General features: G+C 41.1%; 1 protein-coding gene across 1 annotated transcript; it reads left to right on the top strand.

The window, feature by feature from the left end:
- LOC311054568 (C-reactive protein-like) lies at positions 1-21626 on the top strand (the record flags this gene model as incomplete). Its single annotated transcript, XM_084070576.1, has 4 exons — positions 1-6; positions 656-722; positions 19725-19956; positions 21233-21626. 4 exons carry the CDS (start codon positions 1-3, stop codon positions 21624-21626), a joined length of 699 nt encoding a protein of 232 aa, XP_083926702.1.
- Positions 21627-26029: the final 4403 nt, after the last annotated feature.

Below are 26029 nucleotides of genomic sequence, written 5' to 3'. Positions count from 1 at the left end.
ATGATGGTATGTATGACATCATTCTATTTTTTGTTCTTTTTTCTTTTTTCTTGAAACATACACCTGTAATATAAGTCAGTTGTGAGAAGACTGCTGAATACAACAATTCACAATTTAGGCAGACACTCTTATTCAGAGCGACTTTGGAGTGTGAAATTGGAATAAGCAGAGTAAACATGAGCACTAATCAATAAACAAGGTAGTTACATAAATAGAGCGCAGAAAAAAAACAAAGATAGTGCTTCAGAAGAAACGTGGATACCCAATACCCAATATACAATGAACTTAGCATCTGTCTAAATAACAATCAATTATTAGACATTCTGACAGGCAAATAATTGTATGAACTGACTAACTTCAAGCACTTTGTAACTTTGTTTCGAAAAGCGCTTTATGAATAAACATATTATTATTACTATTATTATTACACTTATTATTATTACTATTATTATTATTATTATTAGTATTATTATTATTATTATTATTATTATTATTATTATTATTATTATTATTATTACCCTTATTATTATCATTATTATTATTATCAAAATATATAAATGGTTTTATCTCAAATATATTTCTCAGACCTGCATTTTGTATTTGTATTTTTGACCCAGTATTTGTAATTTGTATTTTGGCCCATCTCTGTTACTAGGCTGTTGTGGACAACATGAGGCTTTTGGCAGCTCTTTTCCTCATCGCCTACCCTCTGCAAGCAGCAGGTATGTTCTTACATGTGCATGTGTTCAAATAATGTTGTTTCTGAAGTAAACACAACGGATGCTACCTTCAGGTAGCATCCGCATCAGATATATATATATATATATATATATATATATATATATATATATATCATCAGATATATTTGGTGTCTCCCCACCAAAGCCCTATTTAAAAAAAACAGTGATTTGTTTTTTTGTTTTTTTACAAGCTCAGAAAGTGTTAGATCTGCTATTTTCATAATTTCTCAAAATTGGATATTTTTTAGTTGTCAATTTTGGAAAATTGGATTTTGTTTTTGTGTGCAAATGCATGACAAAATGTATGAAATACGAGACGATTTTATATTTGAGGGACGATTTCTTTGGGAAACACTACTTTACATATGTGATAATAGCTGAATACTCGTGTGTGTGCGTGCGTGTGCGTGTGCGTGCGTGCGTGCGTGTGTGTGTGCGGCTACATTTACAGTGTTTGGGAGTAGTTTCAATATAATAAATATAGCTGCAAGCAGCAATTAGCGGTTTCGAGAATAATGGCAGACTGGCAGACTGTGACAAGAGTGGCAGACTGGCAGACTGGCAGACTTTGACAGAGTGGCAGACTGGCAGACTGGCAGACTGGCAGACTTTGACAGAGTGGCAGACTGGCAGACTGTGACAGAGTGGCAGACTGGCAGACTGGCAGACTGTGACAGACTGTGGCAGACTGGCAGACTGGCAGACAGACAGACTGTGGCAGACTGGCAGACTGGCAGACAGACAGACTGTGGCAGACTGGCAGACTGGCAGACAGACAGACAGACAGACAGTGACAGAGTGGCAGACTGGCAGACTGTGACAGACTGGCAGACTGTGACAGAGTGGCAGACAGACAAACAGACAGACTGTGACAGAGTGGCAGAGTGGCAGACTGGCAGACAGACAGACAGTGACAGAGTGGCAGACTGGCAGACAGACAGACTGTGGCAGACTGGCAGACTGGCAGACAGACAGACAGTGACAGAGTGGCAGACTGGCAGACAGACAGACAGACTGTGACAGAGTGGCAGACTGGCAGACAGACAGACAGACAGACAGTGACAGAGTGGCAGACTGGCAGACAGACAGACAGTGACAGAGTGGCAGACAGGCAGACAGACAGACTGTGACAGAGTGACAGAGTGACAGAGTGGCAGACTGGCAGACTGGCAGACAGACAGTGACAGAGTGGCAGACTGGCAGACAGACAGACAGTGACAGAGTGGCAGACAGGCAGACAGACAGACTGTGACAGAGTGAGAGAGAGAGAGAGAGAGAGAGAGAGAGAGAGAGAGAGAGAGAGAGAGAGAGAGAGAGAGAGAGAGAGAGAGAGAGAGAGAGAGCAAAGTGCACATGTCTGAATTAACAGGGTCATGTTTTGCATAATGCAATTTAAATGTTTTTCAAACTGCTCAAAATTGCAGACAATCTAAGGGCGGAGTTTACTGGTTAACAATTGCACATGCATTCATTGATACAGTCATGTTGTGTGCAATGCAATTATAATGAATTCTACATGACGTGGGATTCGAACCAGGAACCCTGTGGTTTCAAGGCAGATGATTAAGCCATTGGGCCAACAGACCTGTACTAGTGAAAAGGGAGTTCACACACATCACACACTTTCACGCAAATTGCTCAGAAATCCTTGGTTTAAATGTTTTTCAAACTGCTCAATATATTTCGGAATGGAAACTAGTGGAAAATAGTCGATCTACAAGCTCACGACGCGTTGCTATCTAAAAAGGTGTGAGATTGTAGATCGGCTATTTTCACAAGAAAGTATGTCATACATTAAAAAAAACTACTCTCAAAAGCATTTCGTGTTATTGTCTAAACATTGCACTTGTCTGAATTAACAGGGTCATGTTTTGTACAATGCAATTTAAATGTGAACTGTAATAAGTGGGATTCGAACCAGGGACCTTCGGCACATGAGACTCACACTCTACTGGTGGAGCTATCCAATACACAGCCTTAGACAGTGAAAAGGGAGAATCCAACAAAACAAAACAAAAGCGCGAATGAAGTACGTCATACATTGAAAATAACTACTTTCAAGTATGCATTTCTCGTCATCTTTAACAATTGCACATGTATTCATTGATATAGTCATGTTGTGTGCAATGCAATTATAATTAAGTCTACCTGAGGTGGGATTCGAACCGGCTACCCTATGGTTTCAAGGCAGATGATTAAGCGATCAAGCTATTGAACCAACACACCTGAACCTGTGAAAAAGGGCCTCAAACATGTATTTGACACAGTTTCATGCAAATTGCTCAGAAATCCTGGATTTAAATGTTTTTCAAACTGCTCAAAATTGCAGACAATCTAAGGGCAGAGCTTACTGGTCAAAGTGATACATGTGTTCCTCATGAGTCAAGGCACATGTGTAAGCAGGTTTAACGGCTGTCGGCCAAACGAGGCATGACTTTTGCCTGTTTAAAGTTTGCATTTTCAAAAAATTGCTATAGCGCCCCCCTTTGACCAATTGGAGTAAGATTGGTTTCAGTGATACTTGGAAGGACCCTCTACAATATTGCAAAGTGTCAAACAAATGTGAGTCTGCATGTATGTGTTAGGGGCAGATGAATAATTTAAAAAAAGCTGCAATTTTCATTGGCTTATAAAAGCTTAACGTTTTCACTTATGGAAAATCCGCTTGGTTACGTCTGTCGGCATTGGTCCAAAGTTCATGTGTATACAGTTTCGTACAGATTGCTCATAAATCCCAGGAGGAGTAGGCTTTTTACTGCTTTTTACTGCTTTTCATAGAATTTGAAATGGTGGGAGATCTAAAGGTCAGAGGTCAAAAGTCAAACAGTGAAAGTTGTTAGGCATGAGGAGACGCATGTGTGTATCGAAGTTTCATGGCTGTAGGTCGAACAGGGCATGAGCTGTACCTGTTCAAAGTTGGCATTTTCAATTGAGTGCTACAGCGCCACCCTTTGGCCAATGGTTGTGAGTTTCGGGTTTTCGCCGTTTGGCATAGCCCTCTACCATATTGCCGAATTTCATAAAAAGTGACCACGCGGTTAGGCCAGAACTGGCAAAAACGGCGGAAGAATAATAATAAAGATAGCTCTTTTCTATACCCACCCTGACTGACCTTAACCTCAGTAAAACGACCAAACCTCAAGAAACACTATTTGTAAAATAAAGAATTCCAAATAATGATCACTTTAACACATTGTTGGGGACAGGGATTGAACCAGCGACCTATGGATTCACAGGCTGCCTCTCTTCTCATTGAGCTAAAGATATGGCCTCCCTGATGGTGTCTGTTGATATCTATAGGTTTTTCCGTCCTATAGGTTCTTCCAGTGTGAGATTGTAGATCAGCTATTTTCACAAGAAAGTATGTCATACATAAAAAAAAACTACTCTCAAAAGCATTTCGTGTTATTGTCTAAACATTGCACTTGTCTGAATTAACAGGGTCATGTTTTGTACAATGCAATTTAAATGTGAACTGTAATAAGTGGGATTCGAACCAGGGACCTTCGGCACATGAGACTCACACTCTACTGGTGGAGCTATCCAATACACAGCCTCAGACAGTGAAAAGGGAGAATCCAACAAAACAAAACAAAAGCGCGAATGAAGTACATCATACATTGAAAATAACTACTTTCAAGTATGCATTTCTCGTCATCTTTAACAATTGCACATGTATTCATTGATATAGTCATGTTGTGTGCAATGCAATTATAATTAAGTCTACCTGAGGTGGGATTCGAACCGGCTACCCTATGGTTTCAAGGCAGATGATTAAGCGATCAAGCTATTGAACCAACACACCTGAACCTGTGAAAAAGGGCCTCAAACATGTATTTGACACAGTTTCATGCAAATTGCTCAGAAATCCTGGATTTAAATGTTTTTCAAACTGCTCAAAATTGCAGACAATCTAAGGGCAGAGCTTACTGGTCAAAGTGATACATGTGTTCCTCATGAGTCAAGGCACATGTGTAAGCAGGTTTAACGGCTGTCGGCCAAACGAGGCATGACTTTTGCCTGTTTAAAGTTTGCATTTTCAAAAAATTGCTATAGCGCCCCCCTTTGACCAATTGGAGTAAGATTGGTTTCAGTGATACTTGGAAGGACCCTCTACAATATTGCAAAGTGTCAAACAAATGTGAGTCTGCATGTATGTGTTAGGGGCAGATGAATAATTTAAAAAAAGCTGCAATTTTCATTGGCTTATAAAAGCTTAACGTTTTCACTTATGGAAAATCCGCTTGGTTACGTCTGTCGGCATTGGTCCAAAGTTCATGTGTATACAGTTTCGTACAGATTGCTCATAAATCCCAGGAGGAGTAGGCTTTTTACTGCTTTTTACTGCTTTTCATAGAATTCGAAATGGTGGGAGATCTAAAGGTCAGAGGTCAAAAGTCAAACAGTGAAAGTTGTTAGGCATGAGGAGACGCATGTGTGTATCGAAGTTTCATGGCTGTAGGTCGAACAGGGCATGAGCTGTACCTGTTCAAAGTTGGCATTTTCAATTGAGTGCTACAGCGCCACCCTTTGGCCAATGGTTGTGAGTTTCGGGTTTTCGCCGTTTGGCATAGCCCTCTACCATATTGCCGAATTTCATAAAAAGTGACCACGCGGTTAGGCCAGAACTGGCAAAAACGGCGGAAGAATAATAATAAAGATAGCTCTTTTCTATACCCACCCTGACTGACCTTAACCTCAGTAAAACGACCTAACCTCAAGAAACACTATTTGTAAAATAAAGAATTCCAAATAATGATCACTTTAACACATTGTTGGGGACAGGGATTGAACCAGCGACCTATGGATTCACAGGCTGCCTCTCTTCTCATTGAGCTAAAGATATGGCCTCCCTGATGGTGTCTGTTGATATCTATAGGTTTTTCCGTCCTATAGGTTCTTCCAGTGTGAGATTGTAGATCAGCTATTTTCACAAGAATGTATGTCATACATAAAAAAAAACTACTCTCAAAAGCATTTCGTGTTATTGTCTAAACATTGCACTTGTCTGAATTAACAGGGTCATGTTTTGTACAATGCAATTTAAATGTGAACTGTAATAAGTGGGATTCGAACCAGGGACCTTCGGCACATGAGACTCACACTCTACTGGTGGAGCTATCCAATACACAGCCTTAGACAGTGAAAAGGGAGAATCCAACAAAACAAAACAAAACAAAAACTGCTTTTCATAGAATTCGAAATGGTGGGAGATCTAAAGGTCAGAGGTCAAAAGTCAAACAGTGAAAGTTGTTAGGCATGAGGAGACGCATGTGTGTATCGAAGTTTCATGGCTGTAGGTCGAACAGGGCATGAGCTGTACCTGTTCAAAGTTGGCATTTTCAATTGAGTGCTACAGCGCCACCCTTTGGCCAATGGTTGTGAGTTTCGGGTTTTCGCCGTTTGGCATAGCCCTCTACCATATTGCCGAATTTCATAAGAAGTGACCAGGCGGTTAAGCCAGAACTGGCAAAAACGGCGGAAGAATAATAATAAATATAGCTGCAAGCAGCAATGAGCGGTTTCGAGAATAATGGCAGACTGGCAGACTGTGACAGAGTGGCAGACTGGCAGACTTTGACAGAGTGGCAGACTGGCAGACTGGCAGACTGTGACAGAGTGGCAGACTGGCAGACTGGCAGACTGTGACAGACTGTGGCAGACTGGCAGACTGGCAGACAGACAGACTGTGGCAGACTGGCAGACTGGCAGACAGACAGACAGACAGACAGACAGACAGACAGACAGACAGACAGACAGACAGTGACAGAGTGGCAGACTGGCAGACTGTGACAGACTGGCAGACTGGCAGACTGTGACAGAGTGGCAGACAGACAAACAGACAGACTGTGACAGAGTGGCAGAGTGGCAGACTGGCAGACAGACAGACAGACAGTGACAGAGTGGCAGACTGGCAGACTGGCAGACAGACAGACTGTGGCAGACTGGCAGACTGGCAGACAGACAGACAGTGGCAGACTGGCAGACAGACAGACAGACAGACAGACAGACAGACAGACAGACTGTGACAGAGTGGCAGACTGGCAGACAGACAGACAGTGACAGAGTGGCAGACTGGCAGACAGACAGACAGTGACAGAGTGGCAGACTGGCAGACAGACAGACTGTGACAGAGTGACAGAGTGACAGAGTGGCAGACTGGCAGACAGACAGACAGACAGACAGACAGACAGACAGACAGTGACAGAGTGGCAGACAGTGACAGAGTGGCAGACTGGCAGACAGACAGACAGTGACAGAGTGGGAGAGAGAGAGAGAGAGAGAGAGAGAGAGAGAGAGAGAGAGAGAGAGAGAGAGAGAGAGAGAGAGAGAGAGAGAGAGAGAGAGGCAGTGAGAAAGAGAGGCAGTAAGAGAGAGAGCGAGAGAGAAGAAGTGAACATGCATTAATTAACAAAGTCATGATTTTTGTTCAGTAAATTATATTTGGACCGGTTAAATTGGGGTTTGAACCAGGGACCTATAGACTTGTGGGTAGACAGTGTAAAGGATAAGGATAATTCCAGGTCCGTTCATGAAAGTCCTTGCGGTCTTGTTTCCAATGAGGGCCTGTGAGCAATTAGGGGTTAAGAGTCTTGCTCAGGGACACATTTCATTTCATCGACACATTTGCTGGCCTGGCCTGGATTCGTACCTGGGGCAACCAGGGCCTCTGGCTCCCTAGGTGGGCTCACTAACCACTCAGCTATGGCCACAGTACAGACTGAGCCATTGGATAGACAGAATTGGATTTCATATGTGGTAAGTTATCATACAGCATGGGTTGCTTATTATATACATACAAGCTCATAACGCGTCACATTGTAGATCGGCTGTATGTGGTTACTGTAGGTGTTGTATTAATAATTACATCTGCGTTTCATTTAACAATTGCATGTTTATTCATTGATACAGTCATGTTGTGTGCAATGCAATTGAGTTGAAGTCTGCATGAGGTGAGATTTGAACCGGCGACGCTCTGGTATCAAGGCAGATGATTAAGCCATTGGGCCAACAGACCCGAACTGATGAAAAGGGAGTTCACACACATGACACACTTTCACGCAAATTGCTCAGAAATACTGGATTTAAATGTTTTTCAAACTGCTCAAAATTGCAGACAATCTAAGGGCGGAGTTTACTGGTTAACAATTGCACATGCATTCATTGATACAGTCATGTTGTGTGCAATGCAATTATAATGAATTCTACATGACGTGGGATTCGAACCAGGAACCCTGTGGTTTCAAGGCAGATGATTAAGCCATTGGGCCAACAGACCTGTACTAGTGAAAAGGGAGTTCACACACATCACACACTTTCACGCAAATTGCTCAGAAATCCTTGGTTTAAATGTTTTTCAAACTGCTCAATATATTTCGGAATGGAAACTAGTGGAAAATAGTCGATCTACAAGCTCACAACGCGTTGCTATCTAAAAAGGTGTGAGATTGTAGATCGGCTATTTTCACAAGAAAGTATGTCATACATAAAAAAAAACTACTCTCAAAAGCATTTCGTGTTATTGTCTAAACATTGCACTTGTCTGAATTAACAGGGTCATGTTTTGTACAATGCAATTTAAATGTGAACTGTAATAAGTGGGATTCGAACCAGGGACCTTCGGCACATGAGACTCACACTCTACTGGTGGAGCTATCCAATACACAGCCTTAGACAGTGAAAAGGGAGAATCCAACAAAACAAAACAAAAGCGCGAATGAAGTACGTCATACATTGAAAATAACTACTTTCAAGTATGCATTTCTCGTCATCTTTAACAATTGCACATATATTCATTGATATAGTCATGTTGTGTGCAATGCAATTATAATTAAGTCTACCTGAGGTGGGATTCGAACCGGCTACCCTATGGTTTCAAGGCAGATGATTAAGCGATCAAGCTATTGAACCAACACACCTGAACCTGTGAAAAAGGGCCTCAAACATGTATTTGACACAGTTTCATGCAAATTGCTCAGAAATCCTGGATTTAAATGTTTTTCAAACTGCTCAAAATTGCAGACAATCTAAGGGCAGAGCTTACTGGTCAAAGTGATACATGTGTTCCTCATGAGTCAAGGCACATGTGTAAGCAGGTTTAACGGCTGTCGGCCAAACGAGGCATGACTTTTGCCTGTTTAAAGTTTGCATTTTCAAAAAATTGCTATAGCGCCCCCCTTTGACCAATTCGAGTAAGATTGGTTTCAGTGATACTTGGAAGGACCCTCTACAATATTGCAAAGTGTCAAACAAATGTGAGTCTGCATGTATGTGTTAGGGGCAGATGAATAATTTAAAAAAAGCTGCAATTTTCATTGGCTTATAAAAGCTTAACGTTTTCACTTATGGAAAATCCGCTAAGTTACGTTTGTCGGCATTGGTCCAAAGTTCATGTGTATACAGTTTCGTACAGATTGCTCATAAATCCCAGGAGAAGTGATTTTTTTACTGCTTTTTACTGCTTTTCATAGAATTCGAAATGGTGGGAGATCTAAAGGTCAGAGGTCAAAAGTCAAACAGCGAAAGTTGTTAGGCATGAGGAGACGCATGTGTGTATCGAAGTTTCATGGCTGTAGGTCGAACAGGGCATGAGCTGTACCTGTTCAAAGTTGGCATGTTCAATTGAGTGCTACAGCGCCACCCTTTGGCCAATGGTTGTGAGTTTCGGGTTTTCGCCGTTTGGCATAGCCCTCTACCATATTGCCGAATTTCATAAGAAGTGACCAGGCGGTTAGGCCAGAACTGGCAAAAACGGCGGAAGAATAATAATAAATATAGCTGCAAGCAGCAATTAGCGGTTTCGAGAATAATGGCAGACTGGCAGACTGTGACAAGAGTGGCAGACTGGCAGACTGGCAGACTTTGACAGAGTGGCAGACTGGCAGACTGGCAGACTGGCAGACTGGCAGACTTTGACAGAGTGGCAGACTGGCAGACTGTGACAGAGTGGCAGACTGGCAGACTGGCAGACTGTGACAGACTGTGGCAGACTGGCAGACAGACAGACTGTGGCAGACTGGCAGACTGGCAGACAGACAGACAGACAGTGACAGAGTGGCAGACTGTGACAGAGTGAGAGAGAGAGAGAGAGAGAGAGAGAGAGAGAGAGAGAGAGAGAGAGAGAGAGAGAAAGAGAGAGAGAGAGAGAGAGAGAGAGAGAGAGAGAGAGCAAAGTGCACATGTCTGAATTAACAGGGTCATGTTTTGCATAATGCAATTTAAATGTAAACTGTGACAAGTGGGGTTTGAGCCGTGGACCTTTGGCACATGAGACTAACACTGTATTGATCAAGCTATTCAATCCACAGCCTTGGTCAGTGAGAAGGGAGAATCCAACAAAACAAAACAAAACAAAAGAGGGAATGAAGTACATCATACATTGAAAACAAGTACTCTCAATAAGCGTTTCATTTAACAATTGCATGTTTCTTCATTGATACAGTCATGTTGTGTGTAATGCAATTGAGTTGAGGTCTGCATGAGGTGCGATTTGAACCGGCGACGCTCTGGTATCAAGGCAGATGATTAAGCCATTGGGCCAACAGACCCGAACTGATGAAAAGGGAGTTCACACACATGACACACTTTCACGCAAATTGCTCAGAAATACTGGATTTAAATGTTTTTCAAACTGCTCAAAATTGCAGACAATCTAAGGGCGGAGTTTACTGGTTAACAATTGCACATGCATTCATTGATACAGTCATGTTGTGTGCAATGCAATTATAATGAATTCTACATGACGTGGGATTCGAACCAGGAACCCTGTGGTTTCAAGGCAGATGATTAAGCCATTGGGCCAACAGACCTGTACTAGTGAAAAGGGAGTTCACACACATGACACACTTTCACGCAAATTGCTCAGAAATCCTTGGTTTAAATGTTTTTCAAACTGCTCAATATATTTCGGAATGGAAACTAGTGGAAAATAGTCGATCTACAAGCTCACAACGCGTTGCTATCTAAAAAGGTGTGAGATTGTAGATCGGCTATTTTCACAAGAAAGTATGTCATACATAAAAAAAAACTACTCTCAAAAGCATTTCGTGTTATTGTCTAAACATTGCACTTGTCTGAATTAACAGGGTCATGTTTTGTACAATGCAATTTAAATGTGAACTGTAATAAGTGGGATTCGAACCAGGGACCTTCGGCACATGAGACTCACACTCTACTGGTGGAGCTATCCAATACACAGCCTTAGACAGTGAAAAGGGAGAATCCAACAAAACAAAACAAAAGCGCGAATGAAGTACGTCATACATTGAAAAGAACTACTTTCAAGTATGCATTTCTCGTCATCTTTAACAATTGCACATGTATTCATTGGTATAGTCATGTTGTGTGCAATGCAATTATAATTAAGTCTACCTGAGGTGGGATTCGAACCGGCTACCCTATGGTTTCAAGGCAGATGATTAAGCGATCAAGCTATTGAACCAACACACCTGAACCTGTGAAAAAGGGCCTCAAACATGTATTTGACACAGTTTCATGCAAATTGCTCAGAAATCCTGGATTTAAATGTTTTTCAAACTGCTCAAAATTGCAGACAATCTAAGGGCAGAGCTTACTGGTCAAAGTGATACATGTGTTCCTCATGAGTCAAGGCACATGTGTAAGCAGGTTTAACGGCTGTCGGCCAAACGAGGCATGACTTTTGCCTGTTTAAAGTTTGCATTTTCAAAAAATTGCTATAGCGCCCCCCTTTGACCAATTGGAGTAAGATTGGTTTCAGTGATACTTGGAAGGACCCTCTACAATATTGCAAAGTGTCAAACAAATGTGAGTCTGCATGTATGTGTTAGGGGCAGATGAATAATTTAAAAAAAGCTGCAATTTTCATTGGCTTATAAAAGCTTAACGTTTTCACTTATGGAAAATCCGCTAAGTTACGTTTGTCGGCATTGGTCCAAAGTTCATGTGTATACAGTTTCGTACAGATTGCTCATAAATCCCAGGAGAAGTGATTTTTTTACTGCTTTTTACTGCTTTTCATAGAATTCGAAATGGTGGGAGATCTAAAGGTCAGAGGTCAAAAGTCAAACAGCGAAAGTTGTTAGGCATGAGGAGACGCATGTGTGTATCGAAGTTTCATGGCTGTAGGTCGAACAGGGCATGAGCTGTACCTGTTCAAAGTTGGCATGTTCAATTGAGTGCTACAGCGCCACCCTTTGGCCAATGGTTGTGAGTTTCGGGTTTTCGCCGTTTGGCATAGCCCTCTACCATATTGCCGAATTTCATAAGAAGTGACCAGGCGGTTAGGCCAGAACTGGCAAAAACGGCGGAAGAATAATAATAATAATAGTGAAAGTGTAGAGATGTAATAGGGTTCGAAGCCTTACAGGCTCTCGAAACCTAATAAATATAGCTGCAAGCAGCAATGAGCGGTTTCGAGAATAATGGCAGACTGGCAGACTGTGACAGAGTGGCAGACTTTGACAGACTGGCAGACTGTGACAGAGTGGCAGACTGGCAGACTGTGACAGACTGTGGCAGACTGGCAGACTGGCAGACAGACAGACTGTGGCAGACTGGCAGACTGGCAGACAGACAGACAGTGACAGAGTGGCAGACTGCCAGACTGTGACAGACTGGCAGACTGGCAGACTGTGACAGAGTGGCAGACAGACAAACAGACAGACTGTGACAGAGTGGCAGAGTGGCAGACTGGCAGACAGACAGACAGTGACAGAGTGGCAGACTGGCAGACAGACAGACTGTGGCAGACTGGCAGACTGGCAGACAGACAGACAGTGACAGAGTGGCAGACTGGCAGACAGACAGACAGTGACAGAGTGGCAGACTGGCAGACAGACAGACAGTGACAGAGTGGCAGACTGGCAGACAGACTGTGACAGAGTGACAGAGTGGCAGACTGGCAGACTGGCAGACAGACAGACAGACAGACAGACAGACAGACAGACAGTGACAGAGTGGCAGACTGGCAGACAGACAGACAGTGACAGAGTGGCAGACTGGCAGACAGACAGACAGTGACAGAGAGAGAGAGAGAGAGAGAGAGAGAGAGAGGGAGAGGGAGAGGGAGAGAGAGAGAGAAGGGGAGAGAGAGAGGGAGAGAGAGAGAGAGAGAAGGGGAGAGAGAGAGAGAGAGAGAGAGAGAGAGAGAGAGAGAGAGAGAGAGAGAGAGAGAGAGAGAGAGAAAAGAAAGAGAGAGAGAGAGAGAGAGAGAGAGAGAGAGAGAGAGAGAGGGAGAGAGAGAGAGGCAGTGAGAAAGAGAGGCAGTAAGAGAGAGAGCGAGAGAGAAGAAGTGAACATGCATTAATTAACAAAGTCATGATTTTTGTTCAGTAAATTATATTTGGACCGGTTAAATTGAGGTTTGAACCAGGGACCTATAGACTTGTGGGTAGACAGTGTAAAGGATAAGGATAATTCCAGGTCCGTTCATGAAAGTCCTTGCGGTCTTGTTTCCAATGAGGGCCTGTGAGCAATTAGGGGTTAAGAGTCTTGCTCAGGGACAAATTTCATTTCATCGACACATTTGCTGGCCTGGCCTGGAATCGTACCTGGGGCAACCAGGGCCTCTGGCTCCCTAGGTGGGCTCACTAACCACTCAGCTATGGCCACAGTACAGACTGAGCCATTGGATAGACAGAATTGGATTTCATATGTGGTGAGTTATCATACAGCATGGGTTGCTTATTATATACATACAAGCTCATAACACGTCACATTGTAGATCGGCTGTATGTGGTTACTGTAGGTGTTGTATTAATAATTACATCTGCAAAGTAACAAGTAACTAAAGCTGTCATCTGCTGTAATTGCAGTAGAGTAGAGTAGTAAAGTAAAAGTACCTAAAAATTGTACTGTGCATGTGGCAGGTGTGATTGGTGATGAGTGAGAGGGGTGGATCCAATCCATGGGAATAGGGGGAATTCCAAAGGATGATCACCTCAACGCATTGTTGGGGACAGGGATCGAACCAGCGACCTATGGATTCACAGGCTGCCTCTCTTCTCATTGAGCTAGAGATATGGCCTCCCTGATGGTGTCTGTTGACACTCTCACACTCTACTGGTGGAGCTATTGAATCGACAGCATCAGATAGTGAGAAAGGAGAATCCAACAACACAAAACAAAAGGGCAAATGAATTACGTCATACATTGAAAATAACTACTTTCAAGTATGCATTTCTCGTTATCTTTAACAATTGCATATGCATTGATACAGTCATGTTGTGTGCAATGCAATTGAGTTGAGGTCTGCATGAGGTGAGATTTGAACCAGCGACCCTGTGGTATCAAGGCAGATGATTAAGCCATTGGGCCAACAGACCCGAACTGATGAAAAAGGAGTTCACACACATGACACACTTTCACGCAAATTGCTCAGAAATGCTGGATTTAAATGTTTTTCAAAGTGCTCAAAATTGCAGACAATCTAAGGGCGGAGCTTACTGGTCAAAGTGATAGATATGTTCCTCATTGATACAGTCATGTTGTGTGCAATGCAATTATAATGAAGTCTACCTGAGGTGGGATTCGAACCAGCAACCCTGCGGTTTCAAGGCAGATGATTAAGCTATCAAGCTATTGAACCTACACACCTGAACTAGTGAAAAGGGAGTTCAAACACATGACACACTTTCACGCAAATTGCTCAGAAATCCTGGATTTAAATGTTTTTCAAACTGCTCAAAATTGCAGACAATCTAAGGGCAGAGCTTACTGGTCAAAGTGATACATGTGTTCCTCATGAGTCAAGGCACATGTGTAAGCAGGTTTAACGGCTGTCGGCCAAACGAGGCATGACTTTTGCCTGTTTAAAGTTTGCATTTTCAAAAAATTGCTATAGCGCCCCCCTTTGACCAATTGGAGTAAGATTGGTTTCAGTGATACTTGGAATGACCTTCTACAATATTGCAAAGTGTCAAACAAATGCGAGTCTGCATGTATGTTTTAGGGGCAGATGAATAATTGTCATAAAACTGCAATTTTCATTGGCTTATAAAAAGCTTAACGTTTTCACTTATGGAAAATCTGCTTGCTCACGTCTGTCGGCATTGGTCATTCATTGATACAGTCATGTTGTGTGCAATGCAATTGAGTTGAGGTCTGCATGAGGTGAGATTTGAACCGCCGACCCTCTGGTATCAAGGCAGATGATTAAGCCATTGGGCCAACAGACCCGAACTGATGAAAAGGGAGTTCACACACATGACACACTTTCACGCAAATTGCTCAGAAATAGTGGATTTAAATGTTTTTCAAACTGCTCAAAATTGCAGACAATCTAAGGGCGGAGTTTACTGGTTAACAATTGCACATGTATTCATTGATACAGTCATGTTGTGTGCAATGCAATTATAATGAATTCTACATGACGTGGGATTCGAACCAGGAACCCTGTGGTTTCAAGGCAGATGATTAAGCCATTGGGCCAACAGACCTGTACTAGTGAAAAGGGAGTTTACACACATGACACACTTTCACGCAAATTGCTCAGAAATCCTTGGTTTAAATGTTTTTCAAACTGCTCAATATATTTCGGAATGGAAACTAGTGGAAAATAGTCGATCTACAAGCTCACAACGCGTTGCTATCTAAAAAGGTGTGAGATTGTAGATCGTCTATTTTCACAAGAAAGTATGTCATACATAAAAAACAACTACTCTCAAAAGCATTTCGTGTTATTGTCTAAACATTGCACATGTCTGAATTAACAGGGTCATGTTTTGTACAATGCAATTTAAATGTGAACTGTAATAAGTGGGATTCGAACCAGGGACCTTCGGCACATGAGACTCACACTCTACTGGTGGAGCTATCCAATACACAGCCTTAGACAGTGAAAAGGGAGAATCCAACCAAACAAAACAAAAGCGCGAATGAAGTACGTCATACATTGAAAATAACTACTTTCAAGTATGCATTTCTCGTCATCTTTAACAATTGCACATGTATTCATTGGTATAGTCACGTTGTGTGCAATGCAATTATAATTAAGTCTACCTGAGGTGGGATTCGAACCGGCTACCCTATGGTTTCAAGGCAGATGATTAAGCGATCAAGCTATTGAACCAACACACCTGAACCTGTGAAAAAGGGCCTCAAACATGTATTTGACACAGTTTCATGCAAATTGCTCAGAAATCCTGGATTTAAATGTTTTTCAAACTGCTCAAAATTGCAGACAATCTAAGGGCAGAGCTTACTGGTCAAAGTGATACATGTGTTCCTCATGAGTCAAGGCACATGTGTAAGCAGGTTTAACGGCTGTCGGCCAAACGAGGCATGACTTTTGCCTGTTTAAAGTTTGCATTTTCAAAAAATTGCTATAGCGCCCCCCTTTGACCAATTGGAGTAAGATTGGTTTCAGTGATACTTGGAAGGACCCTCTACAATATTGCAAAGTGTCAAACAAATGTGAGTCTGCATGTATGTGTTAGGGGCAGATGAAAAATTAAAATAAAGCTGCAATTTTCATTGGCTTATAAAAGCTTAACGTTTTCACTTATGGAAAATCCGCTTGGTTACGTCTGTCGGCATTGGTCCAAAGTTCATGTGTATACAGTTTCGTACAGATTGCTCATAAATCCCAGGAGGAGTAGGATTTTTACTGCTTTTTACTGCTTTTCATAGAATTCGAAATGGTGGGAGATCTAAAGGTCAGAGGTCAAAAGTCAAACAGTGAAAGTTGTTAGGCATGAGGAGACGCATGTGTGTATCGAAGTTTCATGGCTGTAGGTCGAACAGGGCATGAGCTGTACCTGTTCAAAGTTGGCATTTTCAATTGAGTGCTACAGCGCCACCCTTTGGCCAATGGTTGTGAGTTTCGGGTTTTCGCCGTTTGGCATAGCCCTCTACCATATTGCCGAATTTCATAAGAAGTGACCTGGCGGTTAGGCCAGAACTGGCAAAAACGGCGGAAGAATAATAATAAATATAGCTGCAAGCAGCGATAATATGGGGCCAGGAGAGAGAAATGATAATTCCTTTAACAGGTCAGTTCATGAAAGTCCTTGCGGTCTTGTTTCCAATGAGTGCCTGTGAGCAATTAGGGGTTAAGAGTCTTGCTCAGGGCCAAATTTCATTTCATCGACACATTTGCTGACCTGGCCTGGAATCGTACCTGGGGCAACCAGAGTCTCTGGCTCCCTAGGCGGGCTCACTCATAGATATATATAAAGGCTAGATGGCTCAAGGGGGCGGCGCAAGCGTAGCTCAACCGCGGCCATCTTGCGACGGTCACTCATAACATTATGTCTATGGTGCATATACTTTGAAATAACCATAGCGTGCTCAATTTTCATCCGATTTTCAAACGGTTTGGTGTTTTGTAAACACCAAAGACGTAGTTATGATATTGCATACTTATAATTATAATCATGTTTTTTTTTTAATACAATAATATCATAACTACATCTTTGGTGTTTACAAAACACCAAACCGTTTCAAAATCGGATGAAAACTGAGCACGCTATGGTTATTTCAAAGTATATGCACCATAGACATAATGTTATGAATGACCGTCCCAAGATGGCCGCCATGTGGCGACGTCGTACTCCATTGGCCAGCAGCGCGGGTGAGTCATCTAGCCTTTATATATATCTATGGGCTCACTAACCACTCAGCTATGGCCACCCCTCAGAGAGAGAGAGAGAGAGAGAGAGAGAGAGAGAGAGAGAGAGAGAGAGAGAGAGAGAGAGAGAGAGAGAGAGAGAGAGAGAGAGAGAGAGAGAGAGAGAGAGAGAGAGAGAGAGAGAGAGAGAGATACGGAATAGATTGAAGAGACAGATAGATACGGAATAGATTGAAGAGACATAGAGAGAGACAAATGGAATAGATTGAAGAGACAGAGAGAGAGACATGGAAACGGAATAGATTGAAGAGAAAGACATGGAAATGGAATAGATTGAAGAGAGAGAGAGAGAGCGCCATGGAAACGGAATAGATTGAGTCATGTTTTTTGCATTTCAACTTAAATGAGTCTGCATCAAGTGAGGCTTGAACCGGCAACCTTACGGTCATGAAGCACTCTTAGGTAGCTGCAACACTACCTATAGTGCTATATCTTTGTCCAGGCTGATATTGTCTGTTGAGGATCACAAACTCTTGCCTTCTGTCATGACCCAAGCCCCTGTTTCACTAACACTAAGATCACTCGTTCACAAACCATTTACCAATGAAGAAATTGTACATCTCCTCAGAACCAAAATTAGTGAAAGTAGCCGATCTACAAGCTCACAAACCATTAAAAGTTGTCAGATTGTACATTGGCTATTTTCACAATGAAGTATGTTATACATTGAAAAAACATACTCTCATTGCTATCTGAAAAGTTGTGAGATTGTAGATCAGCTGTATGTAAAAAACACTCAATTAAGTATTTCATGTTATCTTTAACAATTGCAGATGTATTCATTGATAGTCATGTTGTGTGAAATGCAACTCAGATGAAGTCTGCACCAAGTGAGGCTTGAACTGGTGACCTTCAGGTTGTGGGGCACACATTTAAGCGAGAAGCCACCAACAGACAAGAACCTGTGAAAAAGGAGATCACACAGATCATACAGTTTCACGCAAATAGCTGAAAAATCCTGGGTTTAAGTGTTTTTCAAACTGCTCAAGATTGCGGACAATCTAAGGGCGGTGCTTACTGGTCAACGTGATAGATGTGTTCCTCATTAGTCAAGGCACATGTGTAAGCAGGTCTAATGGCTGTCGGCCAAACGAGGCATGACTTTTGCCTGTTTAAAGTTTCAATTTTCAAAAAATTGCTATAGCGCCCCCGTTTGACCAATTGGAGTAAGATTGGTTTCAGTGATATTTGGAATGGCCCTTTACATTTCTGCAAAGTTTCAAAGAATGGTAAGTCTGCATGTATGTGTTAGGGGCAGATGAATAATTGTCATAAAACTGCAATATTCATTGGCTCATTAAAGCTTCATTTTTTCACTTATGGAAGATATTTTGCAAACGTTTTTTGGTATAGGTCCAAAGTTCATGTGTAAAAAGTTTCGTGCAGATTACTCAAAAATCCCAGGAGGAGATAGGTTTTAACTGTTTTTCATATAATTCAAAATGGTGGGAGATCTAAAGGTCAGAGGTCAAAAGTCAGAGTGTGAAAGTTGTTCAGCATGAGGAGACGCATGTGTGCATCGAAGTTTCATGGCTGTAGGTCAAACACGGCATGAGTTGTACCTGTTCAAAGTTGGCATTTTTCAATTGAGTGCTATAGCGCCACCTTTTGACGAAAGATTGTGAGAATTATTTCTTGATCGTTTTTCATGACCATCTATCATATGGCCGAGTTTCATAAAAAGCGACTGCACCGTTCAGCCAGAACTGCCAAAAGTGGCAGAAGAAGAAATGGAATAATGCGAATAACAATATGGGTCCATGCTGGAAGCCTGGCCCCATAATAATGAAAGCCAAGGAATGTAATAGGGTTCGAAGCCTTACAGGCTCTCGAAACCTAATAATAATAATAATAATGAAAGCCAAGGAATGCAATAAGGCTTCGAAGCCTTACAGGCTCTCGAAACCTTAATAATAATAATAATAATAGTGAAAGTGTAGAGATGTAATAGGGTTCGAAGCCTTACAGGCTCTCGAAACCTAATAATAATAATGAAAGTGTAGAGATGTAATAGGGTTCGAAGCCTGATAGGCTCTCGAAACCTAATGACATATATGTTATTTTTTATGACTAGATATCTACCTTGATCACTTATCGTACAGTACAGCATGGTTCTCAAACATTTTCATGTCAAGGACCCCAAGATTTATTTTTTGTTTAACTTAACTTTCACAGAAGTTTACAACTGTGGTTGAAGGTGGGGAGAGATAACAGGAGAGAGAGTGCAACCTGAATAATCATTCATATGCATTCTCTCATTAGACTAACTTCCAGCCGGTACCCTTGGGGGTCCCCGGACCACACTTTAAGACCCATTGCAATAAAAAAAATACATAAATAAATAAAAACAGAAATACAAAATGATGTGTTTTCAGGGTGTTGTGGGGGTCCTTCAGGTAGGTCATTGATATTCAGTGAACCGTCAGCTGACAGCTACGTTGAGATGACTCCTAAGAAGCCAATGAACCTGACAGCCTTCACTCTGTGCATGCGTATGGCCACGGAGCTGAGTGGCGAGAGATCTCTGAGAAAGAGAGAGATCATTCTGTTTGCATACCGCACACAACCCTGGGATGAACTCAATATATGGCATTACTCGGATGGCAGGTATACTGTAGCTTCGTTCTTTTCTTTCTTGCGTGCGTGCCCATGTAACCCCCTGTTGCACGTGTGTCTGTGGGTTTTATAAACCGACAGACACACTGTGTAAGTCTCAGTTGCTATTACTGTTTGCAGCTGTACAAGAGTCTATCCATTAAAGGCATTGGATTTGGCTTTAGGCTACTGATTTGATAGGCAAATTGTGACAACAAACATGGACTGTATCAGCTGTGTAAGAGGCTGCATGCACAAATACACTTTAGATTGTCTGTTGATTCTGTTAATGATTGAATTGATGGTGTAATGAAAGGTGATGAGCACAACGGATGAAAATTACATTAGGGCAAATTCTTTCCCACATCAGCAGTGCCAGACATTAAATGCCCGGGCTGTTCCAGTCCAGCCCAATTTTCATCAAATGTAATGTAGTGTGTGTGTGTGTGTGTGTGTGTGTGTGTGTGTGTGTGTGTGTGTGTGTGTGTGTGTGTGTGTGTGTGTGTGTGTGTGTGTGTGTGTGTGTGTGTGTGTGTGTGTGTGTGTGTTTGTGTGTGTTATTAAATCATACATTAAATAGCTATTATTTCAATGCATTTGATGTATTATTGATGTTTTATGATGTATTATGATGTATTACCTTGTGTCCTGCTTACTGTAAATCACTCTGGATTAAGAGCGTCTGCTAAATGCCTAAACTGTAAACTGTAAATGATTAAAATAAGGAAATTCAAAGGGAGGTGTTCATTCTCGAAGTCGGCTGTACTTTTGATTGCAGCTTAGAGGAAGCTTTCCTAACTAAAGTGCTACAATAACAGCAGCTAGAGCAGACCATCTCACAGCTAGGCTACAGATGTAAACTTTTGTTTTTTATCTTTGATAGCTTAGGGCACATGCACAAGTTGGTTGTGAGGGGCCTTCAAATGGCCGGCCTCTCCAAAAGGAGGGTCAAACAGTTAGCAAGGTACTAATCAATATCAGCTATTACAGGAAGCCGCTCAATTTGGAGGAGGCGTTGTTTCCTTTACCCATGATTGTTGTCTGCTGTGTTTGACAAGTATGCCAACATTATTGTATGTAATAATGTTCTGCCTGCACTTTGTAACTGCTTGTTTTCCCATTATCTGACTGCACTGGCAGTGTTTATGTCCTTTTTACGTTCTTGTACTTCTGTTTATGTGGACATAAATACATATTTCAAATTCAAAGTGTGCGTGTGTGTGCATGTGCGTGTGTGTGTGTGGTGCGTGTGTCTAATTCACAGATTGGCCCTCTTCCTATTTTCTAGTTCAGATGCTGCCCAAATCCAGCTCCCTCAACTTGGGGTCCTTCAAACCCATCTGTGTGTGACCTGGGACTCCAGTTCAGGTCTGACTGCATTCTACATGGACGGCAAGAAAAGCCTCAGTAAGATCTACAAGAAGGGCCACAAGGTGCAACCCGGGGGCAGAGTCATCATCGGGCAAGATCCTGACAAACTGCTTGGCTCTTTCGATGCCAACCAGAGCTTCGTGGGAGAGATCTGTGACATCAACATGTGGGACTATGTCCTTTGTCCTGACACTATCAAGGCTTTGTACGCTGGCCAGCGGGTGGCAAGAGGCAACATATTTGACTGGGACACCACATTGCTCATAGCTAATGGCCGGGTTGAGGTGTTAGATGATAGCACTCAAAACTAGTGGGCGGGTTTTGCTGGTGGACTACCTTTAATTGGTTAAATATTTATAAAACCCACAGACACACTAACCAGTATTAAATTCCTAAATAAGAAAAAGAGGTTGCGCATCTACATTGGGTTTTCTCAGTGGAGTGCTAGACCCAAAGTCCAGTATACACATAAAAAGAAGGAATTAGAAAAAAAATCCAAAAGGGTAGCACATCCAAAAAAATCAATTAAATGGAGGACAAAGTACTCACATTTCCACTTTTCTTTTATTGGCACACCAATAAAATGAACGCTCACGTGTTTCGGCTATGAGCCTTCCTCAGAGCATTCATATCACATAGATTCAACTCACTTCATACAAAAGGTCAGAGTTCACCTACAGCTGAAATCTCAAGTCAATCACCAAGGTCCAATCGCTTGTATGCAAGAACACAGGCAATTACAGGTAATTAGAGGCACATATCATAAAGTAACAAAGTAACACATCCAATAAACAGTGCAGGTGCATCACATAAGATAGTCTTAATCCAAAACGCATTTTAAGCTATAATCGTCAACAAGTCCATTGGGTGTCATAGTTTTGAGTGTGTATATCCACTGCATTTCTCTCTGGGCCAGTTTCTTTAGAATATCACCCCCTCTGATAGGCATCACATTTTTTTCAATCCCACAGCATTTTAATGAAGAAGGTGAGATTAGCTTCAGCATAATGTTTTGCAATTGCATAATCCATATTTCCTGTATGGATTGCAGTTTTGTGTATTCTTTGTTTGAGGGGTTGTTTAGTTTGTCCTACGTATGCTAGACCACAGGGACATAACAGCATGTCAATCACATGTGTCAATTTGCAATTGATAAATTCACGAATAGGAATCCTCCTTCCAGTGCGGGGATGATTGAATGATTTCTTGTCTGTTGTGTTGTTGCAACAGGCACAGTTACCACATAAAATTAGTATAATATAGTATAAAATTCCCTTTCAAAATAATAACAACCAAAATTATGGAAATCGCCAATAAGCTTACACACTATCTACATGGTGGTGTCATAGTCTATGAATTGAATACCAAGGCCCTCATTGGAAACAAGTCTGCAAGGACTTTCATGAACGGACCTGTTAGACAAAGTATTTTAAATGTAACTGTGCTGTTTTATATTTTTTGCCTAATAACATATTCAATCAATATAATCAATCAAAAAACAGTGTGATATTGTAAATGAAAAATTAAGTTTGAGCTTATGGGTGACCTTGTTGTGACTAATCCCTGTTTATTAATGTTTCCTTATTTTTTGCTCATTAATAACTAATTTGGTTTAACAGTTATTCTAACTCATTTGGTTTCATGGACTTAAGCATAAAGTTAGTGTTCCTCTGTGGTATGGAACAATCTTTGTGTGGATCGTTTGCTTTTACCGCCGCCTGCTGGTGATTGTTGCTAAAAGGCCTCATGATGATATCGCTATATTAATATAGGCCTATAGTAATGCTGTATAAAACAATAACATGAAAAGCAATGTTAACAATGCCATATACAATCCGATATATGTTTCGATGTTTGAGGTTCTTTTTTAGGCCTACAGTACATTGTTCAAGGCATATTCCATTTAGCAACAATAATGGTCATAGTTCCTTTAAAAAGGTTTGTTGAATATTTAATGTATCCATGTTGTGTAACTCTGAGAGAGTTTCATTTAACTCTGAGAGAGTACAAATGTAACTCTGAGAGAGTTTCATTTAACTCTGAGAGAGTACAAATGTAACTCTGAGAGAGTACAAATGTAACTCTGAGAGAGTACAAATGTAACCAAATGGACCCTTGTGGGTCCATTTGGTTACATTTGTACTCTCTCAGAGTTACATTTTCCCATTATTTGGTTGTCAAGCCATTCAACTGGACAGTAATAAAATCCCCCTCATTAGAATATCTAGTGTTAACTGTACTTTCATAGGTATGATTTTAACATACTTACTGTAAGAATCAAATAAAAATTTGTAGAATTTGTCTTGAGGTGGGGTTTGATGTGAGTCTTCAGATTACGATGGAGAATTGGGAGTGATGAGTTTGTAGTTCTGATTGCATAATGCAGTAACCAGTGTTCGAAATAATGCTTGGTTTTTAAATCAAAATCTGACTTTGAATTAGTATCCTCTGCCTATCCAGATAGATACTCTCCCCTGACCGTGTTCATAAGACATTCCTTCACCAATAGATGGCAGCAAACCACAGAGCAAATTTCAATCTGGAGAGTAACCAGGTATTATGCTGTTTCTCATGTTTACCAGTGACCCGAGCACAACGTCTTAATTTAAACACACTGCTCGTTAAAAAAGAATTCAGCAGGAAGGATTTACATTATTTATGATAAGGCCATGTGTACATGAAAAAATAGATCTACATTTTTCTAATTCATCAATAAAAATGGGTGTGTGTAAATATACTATAATAGCTATTTTCACTATTCGTTGCCTACAGGCTTAAGTGGTTAACCAGTATTTCATAAAAATGTTTTTGGTTGAAACATGTGCTCTAACACAGATTCTAAGCAGAAGGCCCAAGAAATGTATGATTGCTTCCTTGTTGCTTTCCTAGATGATGGTTGGCATGAGGCATACTGTAGCACTCAATAAGATATACGTCACAGACATCAATACTGTACGTCACAGACATCAAAGGACCAGGACACAGCAGAGAAAAACAATCGTTACTTGTGCTACAAGTTAATACTCATTAAAAACACTGGCACGTACTGAGCTCAGACCTTGTACTGTATGTCAAAGACTACTTTTTTTTCAACCACCTGGGTTTTGTCACTGTAGACCCAGAAACATCAAGGACCTCCTGGTCAGTGCTGACACATATAATCATGTCCAGCTGCTGGAAGCTTCACTCAATGACAGCTTTCTGCTGTTGTGCAGCATGAAGGGATTTGTGTTTCTCATATCAAACTGAGGGTACTTGAAATTCAAGGACCCTCACTTCTTGAAGGTTGACCACTGAACTAAACTATCCAAACAGTAAAATCTTGTTATCTTCACTCTGGTGTAGGCTACATATGCAACCTGGTCCATTAGTCCACACCCACAAGGGTCCACTATAGTCAACCTTTTGAAAAATGTGACTCATGTCACACTTTCAAAATAATTTGTCAATTTTTTAAAAGTTTTTTGAACTTTTACGTTGGTACTGGAAGTATGTTTTTATGCCAATACTTTTGTACTTTTATAGCTCCAAATATTTTTATTGTGAAGCACAGGATACAAATATACATTTTCCGTTCAAGTATATGGATTGCTTCCTTTTTTTCCAAAAACAAACAAATAGGTAGCTAGGCCTACAAAAAAATAATACAATGTCAAAATGTACATTTTTTCTTATAACAATAACTTATATTCACAACCAAGGCTGCCTTTATATTCCAAAAATGTACACTCAAACCTAAGCAAAAAACAAAAGGACCCCACCTCCCTTCCCCCTTCCCAGAAGTGTTTCTCTTTCAATTGTATAAAGGAAGCAAATATCCCGTTCACATATACATTTCTAATGCAAGTTTACTTTTGTACTTTTACTCAATAGGCGGGTGCAATTATGGGTTGACCCAAAACAAATTGGAACAAAAGGTTTCTCAATGGTTTATTGTAGTATCAGGTGTACTTAATAACATATCAAAAGTCTACCGAAATCTGATCATTAGAAATGTCAAATTTCCAAGATGGCCTCCACCAGTTCCTTAAAAGACCATTACTCCTTCATTATTTGCCCTACACAAGTAATTATGGTGCCTAAGCCCATGTTTTGGTGATCTAGGAATCCGATTAGCATATATACATTATAGTCAAGTGATTATAAGTACAATTAAATATTGAAGCAATTGGTTATAAGCATATTTAACAATGTAATTTGACATTTCTCCCTTTTCTACACGCCATAATGCCCAGGATTGGTGAATTCATCACCTATACATGTAATTCACATTCTGTTGAAGCTTTCAACATTTCTTTGGATACCAATAAGGAATACATTCATTATTACTGGGTGGTACTGTGACATTTGTAAAAACATGGCTGCCAAGTGATAGACTGGGAATATTACACAAATCGTGGAAGAAATTCCTTACCGAGAAATGTCTTCGCCAATTTGTTTGTAAAGGTGTCTGGTTCCCAAACTGGGGGTCCCCCAAATGGTTTGCTTAATGTGCAACATTGTTTTCTCACTCAACAGTAAACAAACCAACATACAGTATAAGTGTATACAGGGTATCTGCACATTTCTAAAGTTACAATTTAATTACTCTTAAGACTATATTATCTATATATATTATCTCAAATATTAGGTAAGAAAGAGGCAAACATTGTGAAAATAGCCGATGTACAAGCTCACAACGCTACACTCAGTAGGAAAAAAATGGCCACTTGTG

Source organism: Gymnoscopelus microlampas (assembly GCF_963454915.1).
Source record: "Gymnoscopelus microlampas genome assembly, chromosome: 11".
NCBI classification, from domain to species: Eukaryota; Metazoa; Chordata; class Actinopteri; order Myctophiformes; family Myctophidae; genus Gymnoscopelus; species Gymnoscopelus microlampas.
This window is presented reverse-complemented; position numbering and strand designations above follow the sequence as displayed.